This window comes from Schistocerca gregaria, chromosome 1 (genome assembly GCF_023897955.1).
Source record: "Schistocerca gregaria isolate iqSchGreg1 chromosome 1, iqSchGreg1.2, whole genome shotgun sequence".
NCBI classification, from domain to species: Eukaryota; Metazoa; Arthropoda; class Insecta; order Orthoptera; family Acrididae; genus Schistocerca; species Schistocerca gregaria.
In genome coordinates this window covers 641,057,146-641,083,730 of record NC_064920.1, presented here as the reverse complement: position 1 = coordinate 641,083,730, position 26,585 = coordinate 641,057,146, and the positions used below count along the sequence as shown (strand labels likewise).

At 36.2% G+C, this 26,585-nt stretch overlaps 1 protein-coding gene across 5 annotated transcripts in view; it reads left to right on the top strand.

The window, feature by feature from the left end:
• LOC126360585 (collagen alpha chain CG42342-like) overlaps nt 1-26,585 on the top strand; it is a 1,334,941-nt gene that overhangs the window by 921,321 nt on the left and 387,035 nt on the right. For all 5 annotated transcript variants that reach the window (XM_050007726.1, XM_050007725.1, XM_050007724.1 and 2 more), the window contains 4 exons: nt 11,225-11,322; nt 12,551-12,677; nt 19,645-19,733; nt 25,147-25,236. In XM_050007726.1, the coding sequence (XP_049863683.1) occupies nt 11,225-11,322; nt 12,551-12,677; nt 19,645-19,733; nt 25,147-25,236 (404 nt within the window). The remainder of the gene's footprint in view (nt 1-11,224; nt 11,323-12,550; nt 12,678-19,644; nt 19,734-25,146; nt 25,237-26,585) is intronic.

Genomic DNA, 26,585 nt, shown 5'->3' with positions numbered 1-26,585 from the left:
TTCTGAATCTGGACATACGAATGTGTGTTCCAAGCCAAGTTTTGCATTTTACTATGATTCACCAAATTCTGATGCTCTTGGAGTATCCTCTGATGTCCTCTTCCTCTTAGAACGTAATGAGATCTCTTAATGCTTTATATGTACAAACATACAGGCTTCCTATGTAATTGTGCGCACACAGTAAAGCCTGTTCTCTGGTGTTCTCTGGAAACTGCTGAATCGAACCAATTTCTAACAGGTCTCGGGAAAATATTGGGCATGGTGCTTTGGAAACCATTACTTTCAAAGTAAATTTACTTTTACTTAAGCTGACTTATGTTACATATGAGAATGTGTGATGAATTTATTAAATCACAGAGCATTTGACCCTCATTTGAAACTTAACATTTTGACGATCAGCCACTTAGAAGAATTTTGAGGCCAGAAGACCAGACATTTATGTCATTATTTTAAATTTTGCTGGCACATTTGTGTGATGTATCTGAAAGTTTAACACACGAAAAAAGACCAATATTACATGTGACAGCTTAGCTTCTCTTGTAGCTTATTAATCTTCGACATCAATATTATATGTGAAAGCTTGGCTTTTCTTGTAGTTACACTATGTATATTAATTTAAATCATTAACTTTGCCTATTTGTGTGATCATGCTACTTAACAGAGATGTTGCTATTGGCTGACTGCTTCACCTGTCCTATGCTCTAAATATCTGCTGTCATCAGCTGGTAAGATCACGTGATATGATCTGTGATTGCCTTACAAAAGGGCATTGCAATCTCGATTTCAGTGCTTCAGAAGCTAACTTGTTTTGTTTGGTAGAATTTGAATGTATACTTTCGTAATAAAAAAATATGCAGCATATCATAGTATGAAAATATGCAGCATACGTGTTGCTGCACATCAAACACCATTCTAAAAACTTTTTTTTTTTTGCTGTGTTTCATTTTCTAATGTATCAGGAAGTTCTATGCTGCTGTATAAAATGTTAACCATTCAAAGGAATGATACTTTTTGCAGCTCCATGGGAAAGTGTACTGTCATGTAACATGAGAAAAGTGTATTTTCACCCAAGAAAAAGTGTATTTTAAAGGGGAAATCCAGGATAAATCTGGGAATTTTGGTTCTTCGTCCACATATACACCCTGTTTTTGCAGGTACAGTTTGCCAAAATTGTATTATCTGTAGGCTTAAAAAATGTTAAAAATATGATATTTTGGTTCCAAAACTCAGCCATGGATTCCAAGATGACTATGTACAGCAAATGGCAGTAGTTTTTATGATATGTTCAAAATATCCCAGTCATGAACAACCTCAGAAAATTTTCTAGGTATTTTTTCCCTTCCCAAGGTACAGGGGTTCAAAGTTACCATACTTGTGCACATAAAATATGCACTTAAAATGCAGAGTAAGGCTAAAACGTAGTTTGCAAAATGATGTGGCATGGGGACATATGATGTAAAGTCCCTCCATTATCATCAGAAGGGTTCTGGGAACTCCGTGTTACTAGCACTGAGGCATATTCAAAATTTTTGTACCTGTAAAATCTGGTCTGAGACGTAAGAATAGTTTTGCATTATTTTAGTTTCACAAAAGGAAACTGTTCAAATTTTTCTGACCCTTCAAGTTCTTTTCATATGAGTGACATGTTCTGCTGTGGCAGGGAAAAGAATGGAAACAACAGAAAATTCTCATATTAGAGCACAAAAAACCAAAATGCTCCTCTTCATTAAAAGACTCTGACTGAAAAGCAGGGGGCAAGCTTCCTCGTTCTACATTAAAAAATTTTTGCAAAAATATTGGCAAGTGAATATATTCCCACTTTTGTATGCTCAAAGAGATGGAGACAGTGGCTGCAGGAAAGAAATGGAGAACTAAGAAGTACTGGAAAATAGTAGAGAGTGGTTGTGGCAAAGAAAAAATGAAGGAGACATTTTGGGGTGCAAAACAAAGGGAGAGACACAGAGGCAGTGGAGTGGGGTTGACAGTGACAGAACAGTGCTAGGAAAAGAGTGAAGGAGACAGTGCCAGTGGGAGAGGAATAAAGAGAAGGAGAAAGTAGGAGTGGGTGAGAGGAAATGATAGTGAGAGACAGAGTGTATGCTAATAACAATAAGGAAGAGAGAGAGAGAGAGAGTCACAGCAGTGAGGAGAGACAGTAGCAGTGGATAGAATGAATGAGGTAGTAGCAGTAAGAGAGAACAAGTGGGATAGTGAGAAGAGACAGTAGTAGAAGGAGAGAACAAAGGTGAGTGTAGCTGTGAGACAGGAACCCTTGACAGTTGGAGAGCCACAAGCAATTGAGAATGGATGAGGGTGAAGAGTTACAGCAATTCATTAGTGGATGTGAGTGAGTTACAGGTGGAGCAGCTTGTGGGAGTGAGGGGTGAGTTGCATATTAAAAAGAGCATGTTATGTTGACATTCCAATATTTTTGCAAAGCATTTTAAGTGTACTGAGGAAAACAGAATGAGGCAGCTGGTACTTCACTTTTCAATCAGAGTTGTTTAATAAAGATCAGCATATTCATCTGTTTTGTGCTCCAGTGTGAGCATTTTTCCCCTGGTTATTGCTTCTATGAGGTGTACCATTTTCTGAATTTATTTTCATTTCTTCCATATACTTTCACTTTTTTGATTGTGTGTGGTTGCTGAAGGACTGTGTTTTCTATACGTGTTCTGTTCTCTTATTTTCATTTCTTTTTTTCCCTTTTTGTTTTATATTCATCATAGGACTCTTGAGCGAAGCACAGTAGTGAAAGCTCATATTGAAAGATCTTTTTTTTGAGTGTTCGGTTCACAAAATACACCAAAACTGTGAGTTTTGTTTACCTTTAATTTACCTATGTTTCTGTATGTTATATTAATTCTTATATATTCTTGCTTCATAAAAATGTTACTAAAATACAAGCACATGTGTAGTTCATGGAAAACTTAAAGCAGTGACTGGTGTGCTACAACAGCAATTCCAGTAATATTTTTATTTTAAAGATTGATTTGATCATCCATGAAACTGAATGTTGAATTCATCATGAAACTGCAGCAGTTGCTTTGCCACTATTTTAAATTTCTGTTAATTATGAATAATTTTATATCTGTTGGTTACTTTAGGAAAATTAAAATGATTTGGCCCTGTAATATTTGGCCAGCAAATATTAACCAACCCATTATTTAGTATCAATGTGGACCAATATGTGAGTCATTATTTGTCTTTTTATGAAACTGATGTAAATTACTAAAGATCGGCACAAAAAGGAGCAGAGTATGAACTAATATAAGATGATATGTGTACATACCCGAAAGGTAGTACCAAGCACATAACTCTCCTTTAATTCTTATTTTTAATACTGATTGTTCACCTTGTACTAACTTGGCAGTAACAACTTAACAAAAATAATCTCTGAGTGAAACAATAATTAAGTAAAGCTGAAGAAATAATTATCCTGTTTACTGTGTGACAGCAGACATATGCGGGAAGGAAAATTATAAAAAGGGTGTCACTTTTGTACGAATCATTCCTTCAATTGGCAGTTGAGAGGAGGATGTCAAAGGGAACAGGTGTATGCAAACATGAAAATCAATCAGGAACTCTAATACAGTCTAAATGGCAGGGAAGGATGAGAGAAGAATCAATTCTGGATGTAGAGCAACAAATGTTGTATAAAAACATAAATTGATGTATTTCCCTTGATCATATTCCTTCCAAACATTTCTAATCTTTTACCAGAGGGAAGAAAACTTTGCTTCTCAAAACTAGCATTTTTGTGTCCATTTGTTCATGAGAGTGTCTAGCAATACCTTGCCAGTGTGTCTTGTTATGTGTATTTACATGTGTGATTCAGAAAGTAAGATCCAAGTTTCCATAACTAATAGAATGTCACACCAACATTGAAACATGCATGTGTAGCAACTCCTGGCAAGCCTTACTCATCAGATAGTACCATTCTCATTGGTATTGCCACAGTGTGCTGTTTATAGTGCCAGCTCAACATTTTTAAAACAATTGATCAGCCTGCTGAGTGTGAAATATAGTCTGTGATTTGGCTTTTGATAACAAGGAATAGCACAGCAACAGAAATTCATCATTGGGTAAGTGAAGTGTATTGTTCCAATGTAATGAGTGACAGAAAAGTGCATAAGTGAGTGAGTGTTTTCATGGATAGATGGAAAAGTGCCTGTGATGAACTTTGATCATGCTGACCATCAGTGATTTCTGAAGATTTGGTCAAAGCCATGGATGGAAAGATTCCTGAAGACTGGTGAGTCACAAGTTAAACTTCAGAATTGGAATTTCTGAATGTAGGTAGAACAACTTTCCACAATATTGTCTCCAAAAGTTTGCAGTTTTGAAAAATTTTGCACATGTTGGGTTCACAGGCTGCTTACTGAGAAACACAAGAACACAAAATGGAAAGAATGGCTTGTGCTCTTGATTTTTTGGACTGATATCATAAGAAAAGTGGTCAGTTTTAGAGAAAATTAACACAGGTGATGAGACATTGGTTTCTCACTTGACTACAGAGTCTAAATGTCACTCAATGGAATGGCATCAAATGACAGCACCAGTCAAAGTCAAGGCCAAGCAGACAATCTCAGTGTACAAGGTTATGGCAGCCATGTTTTGGGACAGACATAGGATCTTGATAATTGAATTTATGCAGCTAGGGGTAGCTGTAAATGCAGCCACTTACTGTCTGTCCTGACTAAACTTTGACATGTAATACAGAGTAACTGATATGACCTTTAGACATCGGTAGTTTTGTTACTGCATGACAATGCCAGACCCATTTTGCCACTGACATGCAAAATCTGATCATACTGTTTGTATGGGAACAGTGATTCTCCACCCACCATACAGTTCATACTTAGCGCCAAGCAAGTTTCACTTGTTCTACTATGTCAATGAGTTTTTCAGTGGCACGTACTTTGTAACAGATGATGGATTAAAGAACAGGTAAAGATTGGTTATCATCATATGTGGCAGATGTCTATGACTTAGGGATACAAAAGCTTGTAGAAAATTATGACAAATCTTTAGACAGATATGGAAGCTACATAGAAAAATAGGGAAACATGTAAAAAAATCTGTTATGGTTTGTTTTATAAGAAATTAGACCTTACTTTCTGAGTAACCATTGTACTAGTGCACAATGCATGAGGATATGTCTCACATTAAAAACAGCTTTAGACATGCTACAATAAAAGAGGATAATTCTTAACCCCCTCCCCCACAAGAAGTCTAAATATCACTCACTACCTCACTACAATTGTCTCTTTCTGCAGCTCTCAACCTTCTTTCTCTTTCATCTTCATAGGTCCATTTTAGACATTAGGCAAAGTCCTGACACATTTTTTTTTATTTAATGGTTGCTATAAATTTTCTGTTGCCTAAATTATGGAAAGAAAAACAAATGTGACTGGCATAAAATTGACAAAACAGTCATAGGCCTCACTGGAGATGTGAGAAGACGATAACATCATTAGAAGCTTACATAAGGGGGTAACAGAGGGAATAAGCACAAGCATTCTATTTATTTTTATTAAAAAGGAACATCATGGTAATTTGCCTTGACAGTAAACAAGTGTGAATATGTATCTATTACACTGATTACAATTAAAACTGTATGACAGATGTTATAATTCATATTTCTTACATTCATGGTAACTGTAATTACATGCCTCATGGTTACTGCTCTTGTACAGGTTTTTGTTGTAATAACTGAACAGATAAAAATTATTTCCTGAAATCATGCTATTCTTTTTCTAACAAAGTATATAGCCAATTTGGTCAAGTAATCTCTGTGACAAGTTGCGTGTACGTTTCACATTTCACTGATTGTACTTTACTGACATTATCTTTCTTACAAGTACTTTAGCAATCCTTAAGAACTTTACATTTATGTAACTGATGAATTCAGAAACTGTCTTAGTTACAGCATCTACTGAAATGCAAAATAGTTACTAAATAAATATTTCCAGGTGCTATCAACTTGACTGTAGTGCTGTCCTTCCTTCTGGTTATATTGATTGCTGATAAGTACTGCTCACTTTTTGAATTTTCTGCTCACTTTCAGTGAGAATCTAGTGAACAGTGTCAACTTACATATGTGCATAGTTTTGTAATAATGAAGCTTGGAGATGTAATTCAGTGTGCAACACGGTAACTCCACATGTTTCAAACTTACATGCAAATAAGACTCTACAGTATTCCTTTCCTATATCATATTGCATTATTCTTCAAAAACAGGGTACTTGCCATGCAGAACAATCCTATTTGGATATAATATGTTTGCATTGTGGCTGTAAGTTGTGCTGTTGTCAAGTGGAACCTGTGTGACAATTATTATTAAAAAAAATGGTAAATTGTCTACAAATACATGTTCACTTGTCATTAAATGAAACAACTGGTTCACTGTTACCAGTCACTGTTTATTTATCTCCATGACATGTTTCATAGGTTTAAACATCCATCATTAAGTGGATTTACATTTGTTGGTATGATGTGTGTTGTGTTACAATTTTTTGGAGGAACTTATGGCACTATCTAGTGGAGAAACAAAACACTATTTCAGAACATACTTTTGGGTTTCTTTTGACAAAAAACTAAATGTATATCTAACAGTAAAAATAAATTATGTAAAATAGATTACCTCCAGTGGTCACAAGTTTCTTTCACTGACAGTATATGAGTGATGTGTTACGACGGTGCAAGGAACCTGTGACCACTGGAGGTACTCTGTTTTACATAATTTATTTTTACTGTTAGATATACGTTTAGTTTTTTGTTAAAAGAAACACAAAACCATGTTCTGAAATAATGTTTTGTTTTCCACTAGACAGTGCCACAAGTTCCTCCAAAAAATCATACACACACACACACACACACACACACACACACACACACACACACACACATACACACGCAGGCGCACACGTCATACTAACAAATGTAAATCTACCTGATGATGGAGATTTAAACCTTTGAAATGCTTTGTGGAAATAAATAAACAGTGACTGGTAACAGTAAACCTGTTGTTTCATTTAATGTCAATAACAGTCACTGTAAAGCCTAACCTAAAAAGTTCACATTTAAATGTTCACTTCTGTTAACTTACATTTATTCCATCGTAAATGAAGTGTTAAGAGTTCTTCCTTTTACATTTATGTGTGGAGCTCAGGAAGAATGACTGTTTAAATGGCTCTGTGCTTGCTGCAACTAGTCTGATTTTATCTTTATGGTGTCTGTGAGTACAATACTTGGGAAGCTGTAGATTCCTTTGTTAATACTGGTGCTTGAAGCATTGGAAGTAGGCTTTCATGGAATATTTGATATCTACCTTCAAGTGTCAGTCAGATAATGTTCATGAGTATTTACTTGACTGACTCTCATCAGTCAGATAGGCCTGAGTCCATATGTACAGCCCATTATTGTATACATTCAGTATCCTGTTACTTCTATTGTATTTGGTACAGGTCTCACCTTCAGCAATATTACAGGATAGGTCACATGAGTTTCTTGTAAGCAGTTGCTTCTGTAGGCTAACTACATTTTCCCTGGGTCATATCAATGGATCAAAGTCTGCTACCTACTTTACCTACATTTAATTTGCCCACAAACCTTAGCACTTAATTACTTCCTTGTGTTGACTGGTACCAGTTATGATTCATTAATACTGGTGTCATGTGTTGTGGATGTTTGAAGTGCACAATTTTACATTTTGTACATTTAAAACAGATTGTCAATCTTTGCACCACTTGACAGTCAAATCAACGCCTAACTGGGCATTTGTGCAACTATTTTCAGATACTACTTCATTATCGATAAATTAGGGATGAGAAAAAATCATTTAGTTATGATCAATGGTGGTACTATTTTTTACCAATTTCAGTGTCACTTGTTGCCAATTTCAGTTTATATTTCAGTCAGTTTTGCTGTCACTTGTTACTGTGTTCGGTGTTGTTTTTTTCCAATTTTGGTGCTATTTTTTGGTGATTTGTATTAAGAAAAAAAGAAGTCATTTATGTTAAACACATTGAATGTTATCAGTTTAAAAATGACTCTGCAGCCATGCACTGCTGCATCCTTCGAAAAGCAAACATTCTCATAACTTCAAAATTCTGTTCTAGGGCATTATACCGCCGATCCATCAACACTTAACTGTATCATAAAAAAAATTGCCCAGAGTATGTACTTGAAGATGGAGGACTTACTGCCTTCAGTACAACACAAGGCATTTGACAGTATCCATATTTCCAGCTGGCATGGAAAGTCGCTTTTTCACTAAATTATGAAGGGATTTGTATCTCTTCAGAATACGTGCATGGCTGAGACCTGAAATTCCAGGTACACATAACAGACTCTTTGACATGTCAGTATTAATGAAGTTCATCATTATTGTCCTATAGTTGAAACAAGAGCCTATGGCTGTGAACAGTTTTCTGCATGGATTTATGGCCATAAGAGTTGTTAGCCTAGTTTAAAGGTGCAATTTATTGTGTGTCAGTATTTCCTAAACGTCTGCACAAACCATTTGCCCTTTCATGTTTGTCAATTTTTGCTCCTTTCATCACCAAAAGTCACTTTTTCTTCAATAATGAAAAAGTCTTCAAACTCTTTTAATTTGGGATAAAAAAGCTGGAACTTTTATTAGGGTGGACTACATTGCAAATAATGTATTTTCATTTGACATCAAATCTTGAGCTGTAGTCTTTAAACAGGAAATGAACAGCCATTTTAAGAGTGTGTACAAACTGCTGCCATCTGATTAACAACATATTTACTTGGTGTAACATCCCTGCCCTCAGTATAGATAAAAACTGACTCGAATTTTAATTATACATTTCTGTCTTCTCATTTAATAAAATGGAATAATTGTGATGTCTTCAAAGCATTAGAGCAAGAAATGTGACATTATTTATGTACAGTACTTAACTCAAAGAGTCAATGCTGAAGATGAACATTGATATTGATTATTCCTCATTTTTCTTCAGTGAACCTGGATTTTCATTTTGGTCTTATGTATTTATGATCTGGAAATAGGTTCTATACTTTTCAAATAATTTTTGTCGGTCAGGTTTCATATTTTCTTCATTTGTTAAAACTTTTTACAACTAATATGAACAATCACTTCTCACAACTTTTACAACTACTCTCTGTAGCAACTTCCACCTTACTCTTACTCCCTGCTTCCTCTTCTTTGGCCTAGCACAGGCCCTTCTATATGTTAATTACAGTGCATTTGTATTGTTACAGTTCCAGTTTTTGTGCTGTACAATAAAAATGAGTTGATACAAATTGTTTTAAATTTGACAATATATTAAGCAGAAAATAGTTACACATTTTGAGTAAATTGTTTGGTTAAATGCAAAGCAGAACTGTGTAAAATTTCATAAAATGAGAGGTTTTAACAATTAATTAGAAATATTATAAATTTGGTTAAAGCAATTTAAGTATTTTAATGCCCTACAATATATGTGTTGAAGTTTTATAATTTTATGCAAAGAACAATATTTCGAGTTATACTGAAGGTTTGCAATGTGTAAAATGTTTACACTCTGAGGAATTGATTACATTATTTCGATCATAAATATGTTGCTTCAAATGTTGTTAGAAAATGAGTAATGTTAGTTGTAAACTGACACATGATCATAAATGTTCAGTACAACTGTGTAACAAGATTATGGTGTATTGTGTTCTTTACTAAACAGATGTGTTGTATTATTTAGTTGGAGAATTTAAGTTTGTTGCATTTCAACAGAAAGAGGAAAATGCCAAATTTCTGGACATTTTGTAAAAGTGCTGATTCCATGTTATATGGCAAGAAACTGTTGATTTTGCAGTATTTTTTTGCACCAGCATTTACACAAAATTTTCCTCTCCCTATAGGTATCTGCAAAATTGTAAACATCTGAGGTTAATATTAATATAGTCTGCTAGATCATAACAAAATGGACAGCAAGGATCCCAATGCACTTAGATGGGACATGCCTAAAGTTTTATGTGTATCTGTTGATAACTTTCCATCCAAGACAACACCTTGTGTCACCCCTACCAAGAAATGCTCAATCTAGTGACAACTTTTATTTGATACACTATATGATCATTCATTCATTAATGAGTATTGATGGGGTACTGAGTCACATTCTGTGTGGTATGATTTTTGGCTGTACATACGTTTTTGATTCACTGTTCTGCATTTTCTTAATATGTGCTTCAATATTCAGTGGCCTCATGCATTATAAAAAAAGTAATGAAGTGTGGTGTTCATTATTTTCCATGTTAATAAACTCTGCAGAAGCTGAATAGCATCTACAATTAAAGAACTTGATGACAGCAGTTTTTGTTATCTACAAATTCTTCTTCCTGATCACAGTTAAGGAAGTTGCCTGTTTCATTAACCAAATATCATCAAATTAATAACAATGTATCTGTCTCTCACTCTGTATATCATTATTTTTGACTTGTATTTTCATCATTTCAATAATGTTTTCTTTCTGACATGAACAAATATTGCTATTGACATTTAGTGTACAATATTCGTCAGGAATAGGTTTCCTTCTTATTCTGTGGCAATTCCCACTCATAGACAAGTGATATCCTCCTTTCTCTTTTCTGTAGTACTCAATATTATTTTGGTCTCTTGACTTTCTTCTAGATACAGATATTTTATAATTCATGCTCCAATTTAACACACATAAAATGCATGCTAGTTGTCATAGATTCATATGTATGTGAACATCTAATGGGTTGATTAAGAGTTCTGTACCACTATGATTCACTATTTCTTTCTTTGTGTAAATGCCAGATGCAGGAAAACTTTTCTTCCACAGTAGTGTGTTTACCTATTAAAATTTAAGGCTACATCAACTATTTGCTATGACACAAAATGTAAATACCGCTATTATGCTGAAAATTCTGAGGTGGAATACAAATAACAGGAGGAGTAACAGAAGTGACCTAACAGTACAGTATAGGTATTGTGTGGGCAACAGGCACATTAACATTCAAACCAATATTTTCTTTTCCTCTTTAATAGCACCAACACAATTTTTTGTCATATTATTGTCAATTACAGCACAACTGCTTGGGAAAAATAAATAAGAGCATGTAATGTAAAATTAAAGAAATGTTTTCAGTTTTACAATTGTGTTTGTTTTATTTTTACCTGTGGACTGGGGTATTTAATGTTGGATGGCCCATGTGTGATTTCACAATTTATGATGTATAGGACCAGAAGGAACGAGGGGAGCAAAAGGTGAGATGGGCCCTGCTGGTCCACCAGGCCTACCAGGGGAGAAAGGGGCTCGTGGCAAACGAGGAAAGAGGGTAAGCCTGCACAACTGAGATGACAGAGCATGCATGCCATTTGTGCAGAAGCATGCTTGGGGTACCTTGCACATGCTTATCCTATGCCAGATCCACTCATGTGCTCATGGCTCAGTTTTAATTAAATTTCTTTAGTTTCTTTGAGCTGTTTTAATGTTCACTATTATTTAAACTTTTTGGGAATTTTTTGTATATTTTTTGTCCTCATCTCATAAAAGTACTTTTGATATGGTGGTGGCAGCAAAGATTAACCAGAATTTAATCAGAGCTCTTTCGTATTTCATTTTTGTGATTTTTATTGTGTTAGTAAACTTTTGATCACCACACATTTCATTACCTTTGTAGATAGTTTTTTAGTTTTATTTTCCTGGCTATGCTGAAATTGTTATTTGTTTGTAGTTTCTATTAATGTGTGTCTTTTGTTTCACCCAAGGCTCTTCCCACACTAACCTTTTGTATTAGTTTGTAGTCGAGTTGATTAACCACGCAAAACACAAACAACTCCTCACATCGCAAGTGGCAATGCAGTTGATGTAAGTACAATTATTTGGCTTGTGTCTACTCTAAACTGAGTCCTAGTTCCATTCTACTTCATAAGTTTTCAATAAGCTGGTTGTAAATTAAGAAATTCTTTCAAAAAAATCTGCATAATTGTTCGGCTGAACTTCCATTAATATTTGCAGAAGCTAACACAATAATTACTTTAATGCTATTCTCAGCTTCATTATTATGAAATGGCTTCCTGCACTGTATGTTCATAAAAGGCTGTCATTATATCTGTTGTTACTAAGTTACTAGTTTTCCAAACTGAAACAACCATTTGTTAAGCTTATTTGTAAATAGTAATATTACTGCTAAGTGACTTACGTATCTTCTTCTCACAGCAGTTATTCTATAAAAGGTATCTTATAGGCTAGCAAGAAATTTTTAACATTATAGGACAACATGAAATGTCAAGACATGCTATTCTCCACATTTCATGTTTACAATTTAAATTTCTCATAATGGGACCTCCAAATAAAAGAACATGTTGAGTAAATGTAAATTACACAAATGTTTTCTATAAAATAAGTGAGTATATATAAAAATATGCTATTGCATTTTATTGTTTTGTTATCTATTAAGTTATCTTTCCAGGGAAAGTATTCGATACAACTTTGTAGAAATATGCTGATATTAGAAATATTTGTAAGCTTTGTGTATTCTTATAGACAAAAATATGTGCTAGGGTCGCAAGGGAATGTCTGGTGAGGCAGCTGAACGAGGCTTACCTGGTGAACCAGGTGCAAAAGGTGAACCAGGAGACTCTGGTCCTAAGGGTGAGAAAGGAGATAGGGGTGCCATGGGACTTGCAGGTATGCTTGTTCTCACAACAGATGTGTATTACCAAAACCTATTTGATCTGAATGCCCTGGACATTGCTATTTGTGACTTATGCTAATGTAACAATCAATAAAATCATTACACAATCACAGTTTGTGTATTCCATTGGAATAACAATTTACATTCTCAAGGTTATTGGCAAAAAATTGTCAAAAGTCCATATATTAGGCATTTGTAGTTTTCTGGACATATTTATTAATCATTCTGATAATGAATTGTATATATGTCAGATAACTTTCCATTTGCTTGGAGTGAACTTTGCCCTAAATAAAATTTAAAAAACGTTTTGAACATAAATATGCACATTTAGGATGAAGAAATGTGATACACACATGTTATTAGTATACCAGTGTCTCAAGACAATTTACTCCTGTAATGTTACTCATGTTTTTTTTGTTGCTACAGTATTGGGTCCAAAGACTGGTTTGATGTAGCTCTCCATGCTAGTTTATCCTGTACAAGCCTCTTCATTTCTAATAATAACTAATGCAACATACATACATTTGTATTAGTCTTCCCCTACAGTTTTTTCCACCCACCCCTTCTCCTCCTCCTCCTACACACACACACACACACACACACACACACACACACACACACACACACACACACACCTTAATGCCTCAGGGTATGTCCGATCAACCGATTCTTTCTATTAGATAAGTTGTGCCATAAATTGATTTTTTTCCCAGTTTTGCTAGTACCTCTACATTTATTATTTAGTCTACCTAGATGTCTTCAGAAAAGACTTCCTAACACTTAAATTGATATTGAATGTTAACAAAACTCTTCTTGTTCAGAATTTTTTTCCTAGCTTTTTCAAGTCTGTGTTTTGTAGCTTCCCTACTTTGGACATTATCAGTTATTTTGATGCCCAAATACCAGAACTCATCTACTAATTTTAGTGTCACCTTCCACAATCTAATTTCCTCAGCATCGTGTGATTTAATATGACTTCACTTCATTACGTTTGCTTCACTCTTATTGATGTCCATCTTATAGTCTCTTTACAAAGCATTATCCAGTCTGTTCAAGAGCTCTTCCAAACCCTTAGCCATCATTGACAGAATTACAATGTCATGGGCAAACTGCAAAGTTTTTATTTCTTCTCTGTAAACTTCAATACCGTTTCCTAATTTCTTTCTGTGATTTCCTTCACAGCTTCTTAAATGTACAGATTTAATAACATTGGGGATTGGCTCCAACCATGTCTCACATACTTGTCAGCTGTGGCTTCCCTTTCATTTCCTTCACTCTTTTTACAGTTTGGTCATGATAAATGATTTTTATTGGTACTGTCAGTAGAGGAGAAAACTGGCACTAATTGGACAATATTCATTTTCCCCTGTGTGCTGCCAAGATTTCTGCATATGTCACATCTGCTAACATATAAGCACACTGCACTCCCCTTACCACTCCTTTTCCTCACCACTCCCCTCCCCATGGTAGCCTTAATGTGAAGACAGGATAGGTCTCCTACTATCCCTGAGAGCCATTGCACAAATCATCAACTTATTGTGGCCAAAATAAAACAGCAGCCTGATTTCTGCACACGTTTTAAGTAACTCTAACAATTTTGGAGACTGTAGTGCAGTCCACATTATCAAAAGCTTTATATAAACCTACAAATGATACAAGCATAAGTTTGGCAAAAGCATAAGTTTGGCTTTTGGTAATCTATGTTCTAAAATAAGTCATAGGGTCCGTATTGCCTGATATCGTCATGCATTCATCTGGAACCCAAACTGATCTTCCCTGAGTCTGGTGTCTGCCAGTTTTTTCCATTCTTCTGCATGTGAGTGTTTTGCAGCTGTGACTTATTAACTAATTATTTGTAGTATTCACACATGCCAGGACCTGCTTTCTTTGGAGTTGGAGTTATTGTATGCTTCCTGAAGTCTGAATGTGGTCTGCCTGTCTTATATGTCTTGGGAACTAGAGAGAATAATTTTGTCATGGTTGGTCCTCCAAAGGATGTCAGTAATTATGAGGGAATGTCATCTGCTCCAGAGGCCTTGTATCTACTCACATCTTTCACTGCTGTATCAGGTCCTTCTCCCATCATACATTCACCTAATTCCTCTTCCCTTTCTGTAATCCTGTCCTCAAGTTTATTCCCCTCATACAGACCCTCTAATATTCCTTTCTTTGTTTTGTGTTAACTCACCATCTGAGGTCCCAATATTTGTCTGTTCTTTCTCTTTTCTTCAAATGTGTCTTTAATTTTCCTGTAATGAGCATCTTTCCTCTACTTTTGCATGCTTATACAGCCTTGCATTTGTCCTCTAGCCATTCCTGCTTAGCCATTTTGCACTTTCTGTTAGTCTCATTTGTGCCAGTGTGACCTCAACAGCCAGTGACAGTGTTCATGTGTGTGTGAGTTGCATTTGCATGAATATGTGTGTGTGTGTGTGTGTGTGTGTGTGTGTGTGTGTGTGTGTGTGTGTGTGTGTGTGTGTGTATGTGTGTAATATCCTCATTATTCCATCCTTGATTGTCCATTGTTTGATTTAATCTCATTTTTTAGGCATTCATATTCCAGTTTACCTGTTTACCTGCTTGACTTGTTGTGTTTTTATATTTTATCATTTCATCAGTTAAATTCAGTATCTCATGAGTTATCCAGGATTTCTACTAGTTTTTTTCATTTAACTTATGTGATCGTCTGCTGTCTTCCATGTTTCGTCACTCAACGTTGCCCATTTGTTTTCTGTTGTATTCCATCCTCCTGTTTCAGTCCAGTGTTGCCTAATGCTCCTTGTTTTTTATTGCTTTGATTTGGTGCACAGATCGTTTTTGGATCTAAAACTGGGGGAAAAGAAAATTGTGTGATAATGCAAAAATTGTACGACTGTGATGTGAAAAGACATACTGTGAAATGGTGCTTAAAAGATCCAAAAACATGGTTGACTGTACAGCAGTTAGGTTCCTTTCAGATTATAGTGATATAATTCTTAGCAATGGTGTACAAGTGCTCGAGTGATGAAAGAAGTCTGGAGACCTGCACAGGTCACACCTGTAACAGTTGAGAAATGCAGTAAAGGTGATTTCATGAGTCCTGTGCAAGCCACTTTAAGTGTGCATTGTGGAGTAATCCAGTAGATGTAGGAAGGAGACAAGCACTTAAGAATTGCCTAAAAATAAAAGATAATTTTTTTTTTAAGTATATGTACAGAGGAAAGTCAAGTAGACCAATTAAGCTCTTATAGAGTACATACCAGGTATGTAGAAACTTTCAGTACACTTTCCTTGCAGAAAGAAACAGAATATGCGTTATGGCTTTTTTTATACAACTCTTCACAGAAAAATAATCGTAGATAGTGCACAGAAACAGAATATACCAGCATGCAACATGAATTGAGGTAATGGGTTTTGAACCATTGGTCTCCGAAAGTGAGTCTGGCCGCAGGAGTGCATCACATCAGTAGGTTGAGAGGTAACTGTGGCACTGTGCATAAACTCAACAATGCAACAATCAGCACTCAACCTACTGTATATGATGCACTCCTGTGGCCACTTCCTATGTTTTAACTTCACTGTTGGTCACTAACTCCCAACTTCTACAATGTTAAACACTTTAATACATTACTTCTAGCCCCAAAAACATATGACTTGCCTCCTACACCTGCTAGTCAGCTTCTCTATTTTATGAGTACCCAGAAGCTCTTTGAAGTTGTGTTATTATTCAGGCCTTACATCCAACCAGCCCCAGGGGAGGACTGCTGACATTTTCATTGGCCTTTCCATATTTCATCGTACAGCACTCCTTTGCATAGTGCTGCTTACTGCCAAGACTTCTTGCACATTTATTTTCAGTGGGTGTTGGTGAACAGCTGTCTTCTGTGCACTTAATACAGCATGGTTATCTTCAACCATAAACCACTTCGATGGATTACAGAATGGCAAACCAGTCATCTTCACGTTAGACCAAACTCTTCTCCAGCAGATTCCAGAATGGGCTCTCCCAAGAGCCTAGAGAATGACCACATGGTGAGGCTAGGAATGATATATTATGAGATGTTATGTCTTCAGTTATGATGTCTCGATTTCATTCTCAGTAATGGATCATTTCCTTCTCTTTCTCAGTTTTGCATATAGAAAAGCTATTAAGAAATCATTGTAGTAGATGTATAAAAGGAAATACCCTGACTGATTGACTGACTCATCATCATGTAGCCCTAACTGCTAATGATAGACACTTCAGATCTGGAGAGGGTGTCAATGTTATGTTGTAACTGATGTTTAAGGAGGGATTTTTCAAAATTCCATACCTAAGGAAGTGAAATAGGGGATGAAAGGTTTTTTGACAATACGTCACTATTAAGGCAAGAGGAAGAGGAGTTTGTGGCACAACATGACGAGAAGAAGGGACCGGTTGGTTGGACATGTTCTGAGGCATCAAGGGATCACAAATTTAGCATTGGAGGGCAGCGTGGAGGGTAAAAATTGCAGGGGGAGACCAAGAGATGAATACACTAAGCAGATTCAGAAGGATGTAGGTTGCAGTAGGTACTGGGAGATGAAGAAACTTGCACAGGATAGGGTAGCATGGAGAGCTGCATCAAACTAGTCTTAGGACTGAAGACCACAACAACAACAAAGTCAATTTTGAAACTACAGCTGTCAAAATTGGTATCTGGTTTCTCAGTCAGAAGTAAAGAAGTACCTGTTTCAGCATTTCTGGAAATTTAACCCATAGGGGGCGAAATAATGGATAAAAGTCTTTTCAAAAACAAATCATTATGAAAGAACTACTACAGCATTGTTAAAGCCATGTCTATGAAAATTGATATTTGACTTCTCGGTTACAAATAAGAAAATTGTTTTTGGAAATTCAGTCTGCAAGGGTTGAAATGGGGGCTGAAATGTTTTATGAAAATATTTGATTATGAAAGCATTTTTAAAACTAAATCTATGAAAATTGGTATTTGACTTCTCAATTACAAATTTATAAAATGCGCATTTTGGTGATTTTGGAAATTCAACCTGTAAGGGGAAATAGGGATGAAACATTTTATGAAAATTTTTAATTACTGAAGCATTTTTAAAGCTAAATCTGTGAAAATTTGAATTTGACTTCTCAGGTCAAATAAAAAAAAATGTGTTTCAGTGTTTTTGGAAATTCGTCCTGTAAGGGGATGAAATAGGGCCCAACTGATTCACTGACTCATCATCACCCAGCCCAAACTGCTAAGGATAGAAACTTGCAATTTGGTAACGGTGTTGATCTTATACTGATGGCAGTGTTTAAAAATGGATCCTTTGATACTCCACCTATAAGTGGCTGAAGGGTTTTTTGAAAATATCTTGCTATTAAGACAATTTTGAAGCTAGAACTATGAAGACTGGTATGTGGTTTCTTGGTCAGAAATAAAAACTATGTGGTTCAGCATTTTTGGAGATTCAGTCACTAAGGCCATAAAATAGTGGGTGAAACTTTATTTTGAAAATAGATCTTTATTACAGTGCTACTAAAGCATTTTTGAAGCAACATATATTGAAATTGTTATTTCAGTGATTTTGCTTATTAAGCCATAAGGGCATTAAATAGGCAATGAAAATTTTTATGAAAATATTCCATCATATTGAAACACATTTAAAGCCAAAGTTATGAAAACTGCCATTGGACTTCTAAAAAAATATGTGTTAGGGGACGGAAGTGTTTATGGAAGGCAGGATTAATGAAGACCTCCAATCCCAGCTACCAGAATCACTTTTTGGGCAAAGTAAGTTTGGAAAAGTCCATGCTTGTATGGCACTAGTTAGTGTCAAAAGTTTGGAAGGTGTTTCAATTAGTGAACAACATAAAAATTCAGATAAAGAAAACAAAAAAAGTCTTTGCAGACCAAGCAGTCTAAACAAGCAAAGCAGTGGGGGCTAAGTTAGTAGTAGATATGATTCATGATCTTCTCTAAAAAATACGAAGACTTTACCAGTTATATTACATTTAAAATTGTTATGATTGTAATGATTTTGTTGTATGTTTCCAATTATTTTGTGTCTATTCTGTAGTTATTCTGCCTCAATTTTCTCAGTCTTCAGTCAGTACACTATGAACTATTCAGTGTGTCTAGTTACTTAAAGTTTCTTTATGTAAAATTTAGACATGTGTCTTTTTGACCCAGAACTTATTGTCAATAGTGATACACACTATGAATGTTTAGTACAGTAATTACTTCAAATATATTAATTGTTTTGTTACCCAGTTTGTGATGGAATTAAAGAGTACTATGTGACAGTGTCCAGCTTTAATGTCAAAAGTTTCAACACATTGTGTTGGACTTACTGAAGGCATTTATATCTCTGTAGATTATAGGTGGAACAGAATTGACTTAACACATGTGAAATGCCTGATCAAATTTGGCCGCAATCACTGCTTTTCGTAGAGCAGTTTAATATTATTATATAGTGCAAGAAAGTGAAATAAGTTTAAAAGTTGCTACTGTTAATACAATATATGTCAAAAAGATGAATGAGTCTTAAGACAAGTTTGTTTAAAATGCGAAATAGAATGAATGATTTTACTAGTATTTGGTTGATAGAGCTGTTGATTCAATTAACATCAAATTTTGTAACTGAAATCAGAATTTGTTTTGTGTCAAAATTTTTTTGGCCAGTTGTGTAGGAATATTTTTAAACAATGTTTGATAGGAAGCCAGTGAGCTAAATTTGTGTGTAATATTATTTCTTCTACCTAGTCTTTTATTTTATGGTCTTATTGACAAATTTAAGATGCAGAGAAAAGGTACGCAAAATAAAAAAGTGTGTCATATATATATATATATGTTGAAACATTCACTTCCATAGCTTTTTAATAAATCAGCTCTTTATTGGCAACCTTCTTTAATCTCTGAAGATTAGACTTAAGATATTAGACCTGAGTGCACAGAATTCATTGTGCACATGAATGAGAAATATATTTAAATCCCTACTTTTCAGGCAGCCGTGGTGACCCTGGACCAAGAGGACCTCCAGGTGAAGATGGCCGAGATGGAGAAGTTGGGCCTCAGGGTCCTCCTGGTTTACCTGTAAGATTCTTGTATTTAAAATAAAATTTTCATTTTATATTTTAAGGTTAAATTATTGGATGCATATTGTTAAATCAAAATTCTTAGCTACAGTTTTTAGATTCAGTATAAGGTAACTGACACAATCCTGGCTTTGCTTCTTTCATTTTTTTCTGTTCTTTCTCAAATAATATTCTTCTGCAGTTCAAATTTATCAGTATTCCTTTAATAAGACTCAACTATCCATTTTCATTAGTAACCTTTACTGATGCAGCTGCTATCCATTGGCATTATTCAGTCACCAGACTTCTAGAACCCACCACAATTCATAATTTTGTATAAAATAATACTATTACAGTGTCAGACAGCAAGTTCTTTAAATCTAATTATATTTGCAATATGATACAACTTTGAAATTAAGAATGTCAGGAAGTTAAGACTAATTACAAATATCGCCATTCCCATGACCTGTCTATTAGGTGCTTCATTGAAGTTAGGGGATCAGATTCTAGACTAGTCTCTACCATTATAGCTTCTACATCCACTGTGTAATAACTCAATAATAAAGACTTTTCTTTTAAATGTGCCTGTCTGCATCTCAGTGCCTCCTCTATGTAGTGAGTATCAATATGTCCTAATACATTACATTTAACTGTAATAAATACACCACCTCTAATGTTCAAATTAGTATCATTTCAGTTAGTAATAAGGTTCTTATCCTATCTCAGAATTGTTATTCAAACAATGGAAAATTCAGGATGAAATCTAATAATATTAGAATTATTATTCATGGTTTTAGCCAACTTCAGTCCTGAATATAATTATAGGTCTGCAAGATTTCAGTAGTGCCTCAATATTTTGCAGTTTTTTGTGAACTCTTTTGTAGTTAATCACATATATTTTAATATTCTCCTGTCTTGGAAACATTTATAAACATTTGGTAGGAGTATTTTAAAGTCATCTATTTCAGCATTTATCCAGTCGGGATGGAGATTTGCTTGGAACTGAAAAGAGCACATTAAGAGAACTCCACACACAGCCAGCTACATTAGTTGTTGTCTTTGGTCTGAAGTATATCTTTCTATGGTTTAAGGAAACTTTGAACTGTTAACCATATGGCCCAAGTCTTGGAAGTCATAACTTGTCTCGGGATCATTCCCCAAATCCCTGAACATGCAAACTAATCTTATATCCACAGTCCACCCTCTAAAAAATGATCCCAACTTTATAATCCTACCTGGAAGATAAAGGCTCCACCATTGTTGTTTTGAACCACAAGAATTATTTAGCAGAAGGATTCCACCAGCTGTCAGATGCATCCACCTCCAAACCTTGCCACAGTGACACCATTCCAAAAATCCAGCAAGATCTCCAGTCACTCTTCAGACCCTTAGGCCCAGCTCAGAACCTCTCCCCAAAGTCCATCTCTCTGCTCACATCTACCTCTCCCTGGACTCCTACCTTGTACATACTTCCTAAAATCCATAAACCCAACCACCCAGGATGCCCCATTTTGCCTGTTACTGTGCCCCCACTGAGAGAATCTCTACTCTCATAGACCAACACCTTCAACTTATTACCCAGATCCTACCCTCCTATATAGAAGATACCAACCATTTCCTCCACCAACTCTCCACAGTCCTTGTCCCTTTACCACACAGTGCCGTGCTCATCACTATTGATGCCACCTCCCTTTACACAGGCATCCCTAATGCCCATGGCCTTACCACTATTGAACACTACCTTTCCCAACAGCCAATGGATCCCAAACCAACAAACTCACCATGACCAACTAGATCCTCACCCACACTCTTCTCCTTTGAAGGCATTACCTACAAACAAATCTGGGTATGGATATGGGCACACGCATAGCACCATCTTATGCCAACCTATTCAGGGGTCATCTAGAGGAATGCCTCCTAAACACCCAGAATCCTAAACCCCTCACCTGGTTCAGATTCATTGATGACATCTTTGTAATTTGGATTGAGGGTGAGGACACTGTACTCACATTTCTACAGAACCTCAACAACTTCTTCCCAATTTGTGTCACCTGCTCCTACTCAACCCAACAAACCACCTTCCTAGACATTGACCTCCACATCAAAGATCAGTACATCAGTACCTCCATCCATATCAAACTTATTGACCACCAGTAATACCTACACTTTGACAGCTGCCACACATTCCATATCAGGAAGTCCCTTCCATACAGCCTAGCCACCCGTGGTCACCATATATACAGTGATGAGCAGTCCCTCTCAAAATATACCAAGAGTCTCACTGAAGCCTTCACAAGCTGTAATTATCCTCCCAACCTTGTACAAAAACAAATCTCCCAAGCCTTATCTTTCCAGTCTCCCATCACCTCCCAAAGTCCCACCATCCAGCCTCAGAGGAGCATTCCCCTTGTAGACCAGTACTACCCTGGACTAGAGCAATTGAATTACATTCTCTGCCATGATTTCCACTATCTCTTGTTGTGCCCTGAAATGAGATATGTCCTGCCCACCATCCTTCCCATCCCTCCAACAGCGGTATTCTACACCCATCAAATCTACACAATATACTCATTCATCTCTACACGACCCCTGCTCCCAACCCCTTACCTCAAGCCTCATACCCCTGTAATAGACCTAGATGCAAGGCGTGTCCTAAACTTCCTCCCACTGCTACTTAATCCATTCTAGTCACAAACATCAGCTATCCCATCAAAGGCATGGTGACCTGTGAAACCAGTCATGTGATCTACAAGCTAAGCTGCAACCACTGTGCTGCATTCTCAGTGGGCATGTCAACCAACAAGCTGTCTGTCTGCATGGATGGCCACTGAGAAACTGTGACCAAGAAACAAGTGGACCACTATGTCACTGAACATGCTACCAAACATGACATCCTTCATTTTAGTGGCTGCTTCACAGCCAGTACCATATGGATTCTTCCCACCAACACTAGCTTTTCTGAATTGCAGAGGTGGGAACTTTTCCTGAAATGTATTGTTCATTCCTGTAATGCTCCTGGCCTTAATCTTCATTTGTCATTGTCCTCTCCCATCCAGCCCCTTCTCTGCTCCCATTCCAGCCCTCATCCCTCCTTTGCTCCCAGTTTCTTTACTTATCTCCTTTTCCACTGTGCCCCACTCCCCATCTCTCTGCTGCCCTCTGTCTAACCTCCCAACTGCATATAGCTTCCCTACCCTCTTTCCACCTTGTCCCTGCGCACTCCCCAACAGCATGTTACTGTCCACCACCCGTACCCTACTATCCCTCCTCCTCCCTGCCCCAGCCTTCTCCTTACTCTCACCCAGTTGCCACTCCCATCATGTACCGGTGCTGCTGCTTGCGGGGTGGCCTCAGTTGCCTGACACTGCGGTCATGTGTGTGTGTGTTTGTCTTCTAATTTTGGCGAAGACCTTACTGCCTGTAAGCTTTATTTGTGACAGTTAACAATATTGAACCAATTATTAAATTGTTTTGGTTGTCAAGTATAAGCTCTAACCATACCAATCCACAGGAACTGTCTGCTGCAATTTCACTACAAAATACACTGCTTCTCACAGCTGTAGACACTCCACTACTAGTTGTATTTAATCTATCCTTTCTGAACACAGAACCTTTGTAAAAATTTCAGCAGAACTTATTTCTGGCTTTAGACAGCTTCCCACACCTATAACAATTTGAGCTTCAGTGCTTTCTTTTTTTGCTTGGGGTTCATTTGGAAATATCAACTGTTCTATGGTAATAGCCCTTCAGTTCTAACTAATGAAGTGTGGCTTAACCATCCACATATTGTGTTACTAATTTTGAAAATATACATAATTTTACTTCCCACATAACTGTGTAAAAGAATAATTAACAGTATCCTCCAAACAGATTTCATATATTATACAGCACTTAAATATGTAGAACTCATAATTATTGCAAATACTACACAAAACACAACCTCATGTCTCACAACAACAAAAACAGTAGAAAATGATACAATATTATAGGTTTATAAGACCATAGTGAAAATTTTAAAAATAAAATTAAACTACTGTTGTGTACTTTTGGTGTCCTGCAGCCTGCATTGAATTGATGAATGACATTATATATGTATGCGGACAAGGCTGCTATTTGTATCACTTACTCATATAGATTGGATCAGTCTCATGCTACCTGCCCACCTCAATGAAAATTCTGCCAGGGCACAAGAGCGAATTATATTACTACAGCCAGGTAAAATATAGTGTTATCTATGTGGTATTTTCTGCTGGACTGCTGAAGTTTGACACGTAGCACCCTGTACTGACGCAGTCTATATAAATAAATGTGTGTGTGTGTGTGTGTGTGTGTGTGTGTGTGTGTGTGTGTGTGTGTTTGTTTCTTCAAGTACTTACAGTATTGTTATACCCACAACAAATGTCATACAGTCATTACAACATAACTTATAAATGTGTATGTCATATGTATGTGGCTGTACCTTTGATTAGATAAGGATCCCCTTTAACTAGGAAATACACAGCTATGAAGAATATTGTCTGAGTAAGATTATCATCATATTTGGATAACTCTACTTCCCAGTGCAGATGTGGCACTCACAAATTCCAGTGCGCTAGGGGTGGGACTTTCTGGCATGGAATGTTTGATACCTGTAGAAATGGGATATTATGTGACTCTTATGATGCAGAGATTTTTATGAAGCCATTTGGGAGGTGGAGAACAATCTTTATCTATTCTGAATGTACCAATCATTGCTGAATTACAAGAAAATTTCCTCATAAACAGAATTACATCATTGAAGTCTTTGAAACCTCAAAAGTTATCTAATATCACATTTGAAACATTACATGTATGTAATATTTTAAATTAGCAGAGTGTATTGAATTGAACAATTCTCCTGACAAGTGTATGTACAATTTAAAAGTGCAGGAGGTAATAAAACTCTTCATTGTACCATAATGACGAATTTCAGGAAGAGACAGTATTTATTTGTAAATTGTAGCTGCTTACATGGGAATTATTGTAACTGTAACAGTACTAAGGTCAGTAATGAATTGGGCAGAAATGGTTGAAATATTATTTATTTGAAAAAGATATATTATTTTAGATTAAAATTTATATGTTTGTATGGAAGTTTTTAAGCTATGATATATTATAATGTTATATTCACTTCAGTTGATCCTAATAATAGTACATATAATAAATAGTTATCATATTTTATCTATTCCAAGGAACACACAGTTCTTACTTCCTGACTGAGGACCCATCTGCAGCCTTGCTCTTACCCCATTACAGGGCTGCAGATTATAACCAACATAGAGCTGGCTGGCACACTGCTACTTTTGATATGTAAACGGGAGCATGTACACAGGATCAAAAAAATACACTGCATTATTGTTAAATAATTAGAAAGAACATGAATATTTTCCTTATAAGCAAATTGTACATTACAGGGGCAGTTTGGACCTAAAGGTGAAAAAGGCGAGTATGGTGACATTGGCCCACCTGGCCTGATGGGTCCTCCAGGTCTTCCTGGTCCTCCTGTGAGTATATGTTAATAACATCCACAAATTTGTGCAGCTTTTTTCTGTTTCTGTTATGCAAGTATGGTTAAGTATCTGTAGCATTTTTTATTTTAGATTCAAAACAAAAATTTTATGCAGTTTCATTAAGGACTGTGTATTTTTTCCACAGAACTAATAATTATTAATAACTTTACAAACCATGTTATGGAAACACTGGAAAATCCAAGATGGAACAAAGTCTGTCCACAAAGCCTTCTTCTAAAATAGAAAACACATACACATTCACACAAGCTCAAGCACTGAGGCCAGACTACATACTGCAGTTGAATGTGTTGTGTTTTCTGCTTTAGAAGATGGCCTCGTGTCCAAAAGCTCAAATGTATAGCAGTCTTTTTGTTGTGCCTGTCTGTAACTCAGTGTACCCTCTATATTTATTTATTTTATTTATTTACACATCAAGATTTGTAGGACCAAATTGAGGAGCAAATCTCCAAGATCATGCAATGTGTCAGTACATGAAATTACAACACAAGATAAAAATAAAATATTTATGAACCCAGAAAAAGTCAAGCCATAAGGTTAAGTAACTGCAGTCAACAATATAACATAAAAATCAGCTTAATTTTCAAGGAACGCTTCAACAGAATAGAAGGAGTGAACCATGAGGAAACTCTTCAGTTTTGATTTCAGAGCACATGGATTACTGGTATAAGAGGGTTAGTCTCTGTTGTTGCCCCGGATGATGATTACATGAATATTTTGTCAGGATTTGTAAATGGTGGGTTGCTGAGGTATGGCAATACACAAACAGGAGAAGTAAGTTTAAACAGAAGTCGGATTATAAAACATGCACACTATGCGCACCCATCATCACTGTGTCTGACATCCTAACACCAGCTAATTACGGTCATATTGAAAGGCTCCATGGTGAGCTAAGAAAAGAGACATATTTACGGGCGAGACCCCACTAGTTAATACCGCCCGCTGCAGATGGTAGCCAGTTGTGTACTCTCTGTCGTAATGTGGCTGGACTCAAGTCTACTGACCAAGTGAATCATCAGCATTCCAGATAGGCCATCTGGTGAGCGCGCGTTTATGTACTGCACGGCTGTGCGCAATCCGTAGATCCTTACACTGCTAAGATTTTTGAATTCTTGTGGTAGCTTATTGAAAATGGGTGCAGCAGTATACTGCACACCTTTCTGCACAAGAGTTTAGGAAGTCCGAGCGAAATGCTGAGTATTAGCTGAGTGGAAACTTCTTATTCTTGGGAATAAGCTGGTATTGTTAACAAGAAACAACAATAAAGATATATATATTGAGAGGACAGTGTCAAAATACAGGGATTGACAAGAAATATTGAGAGG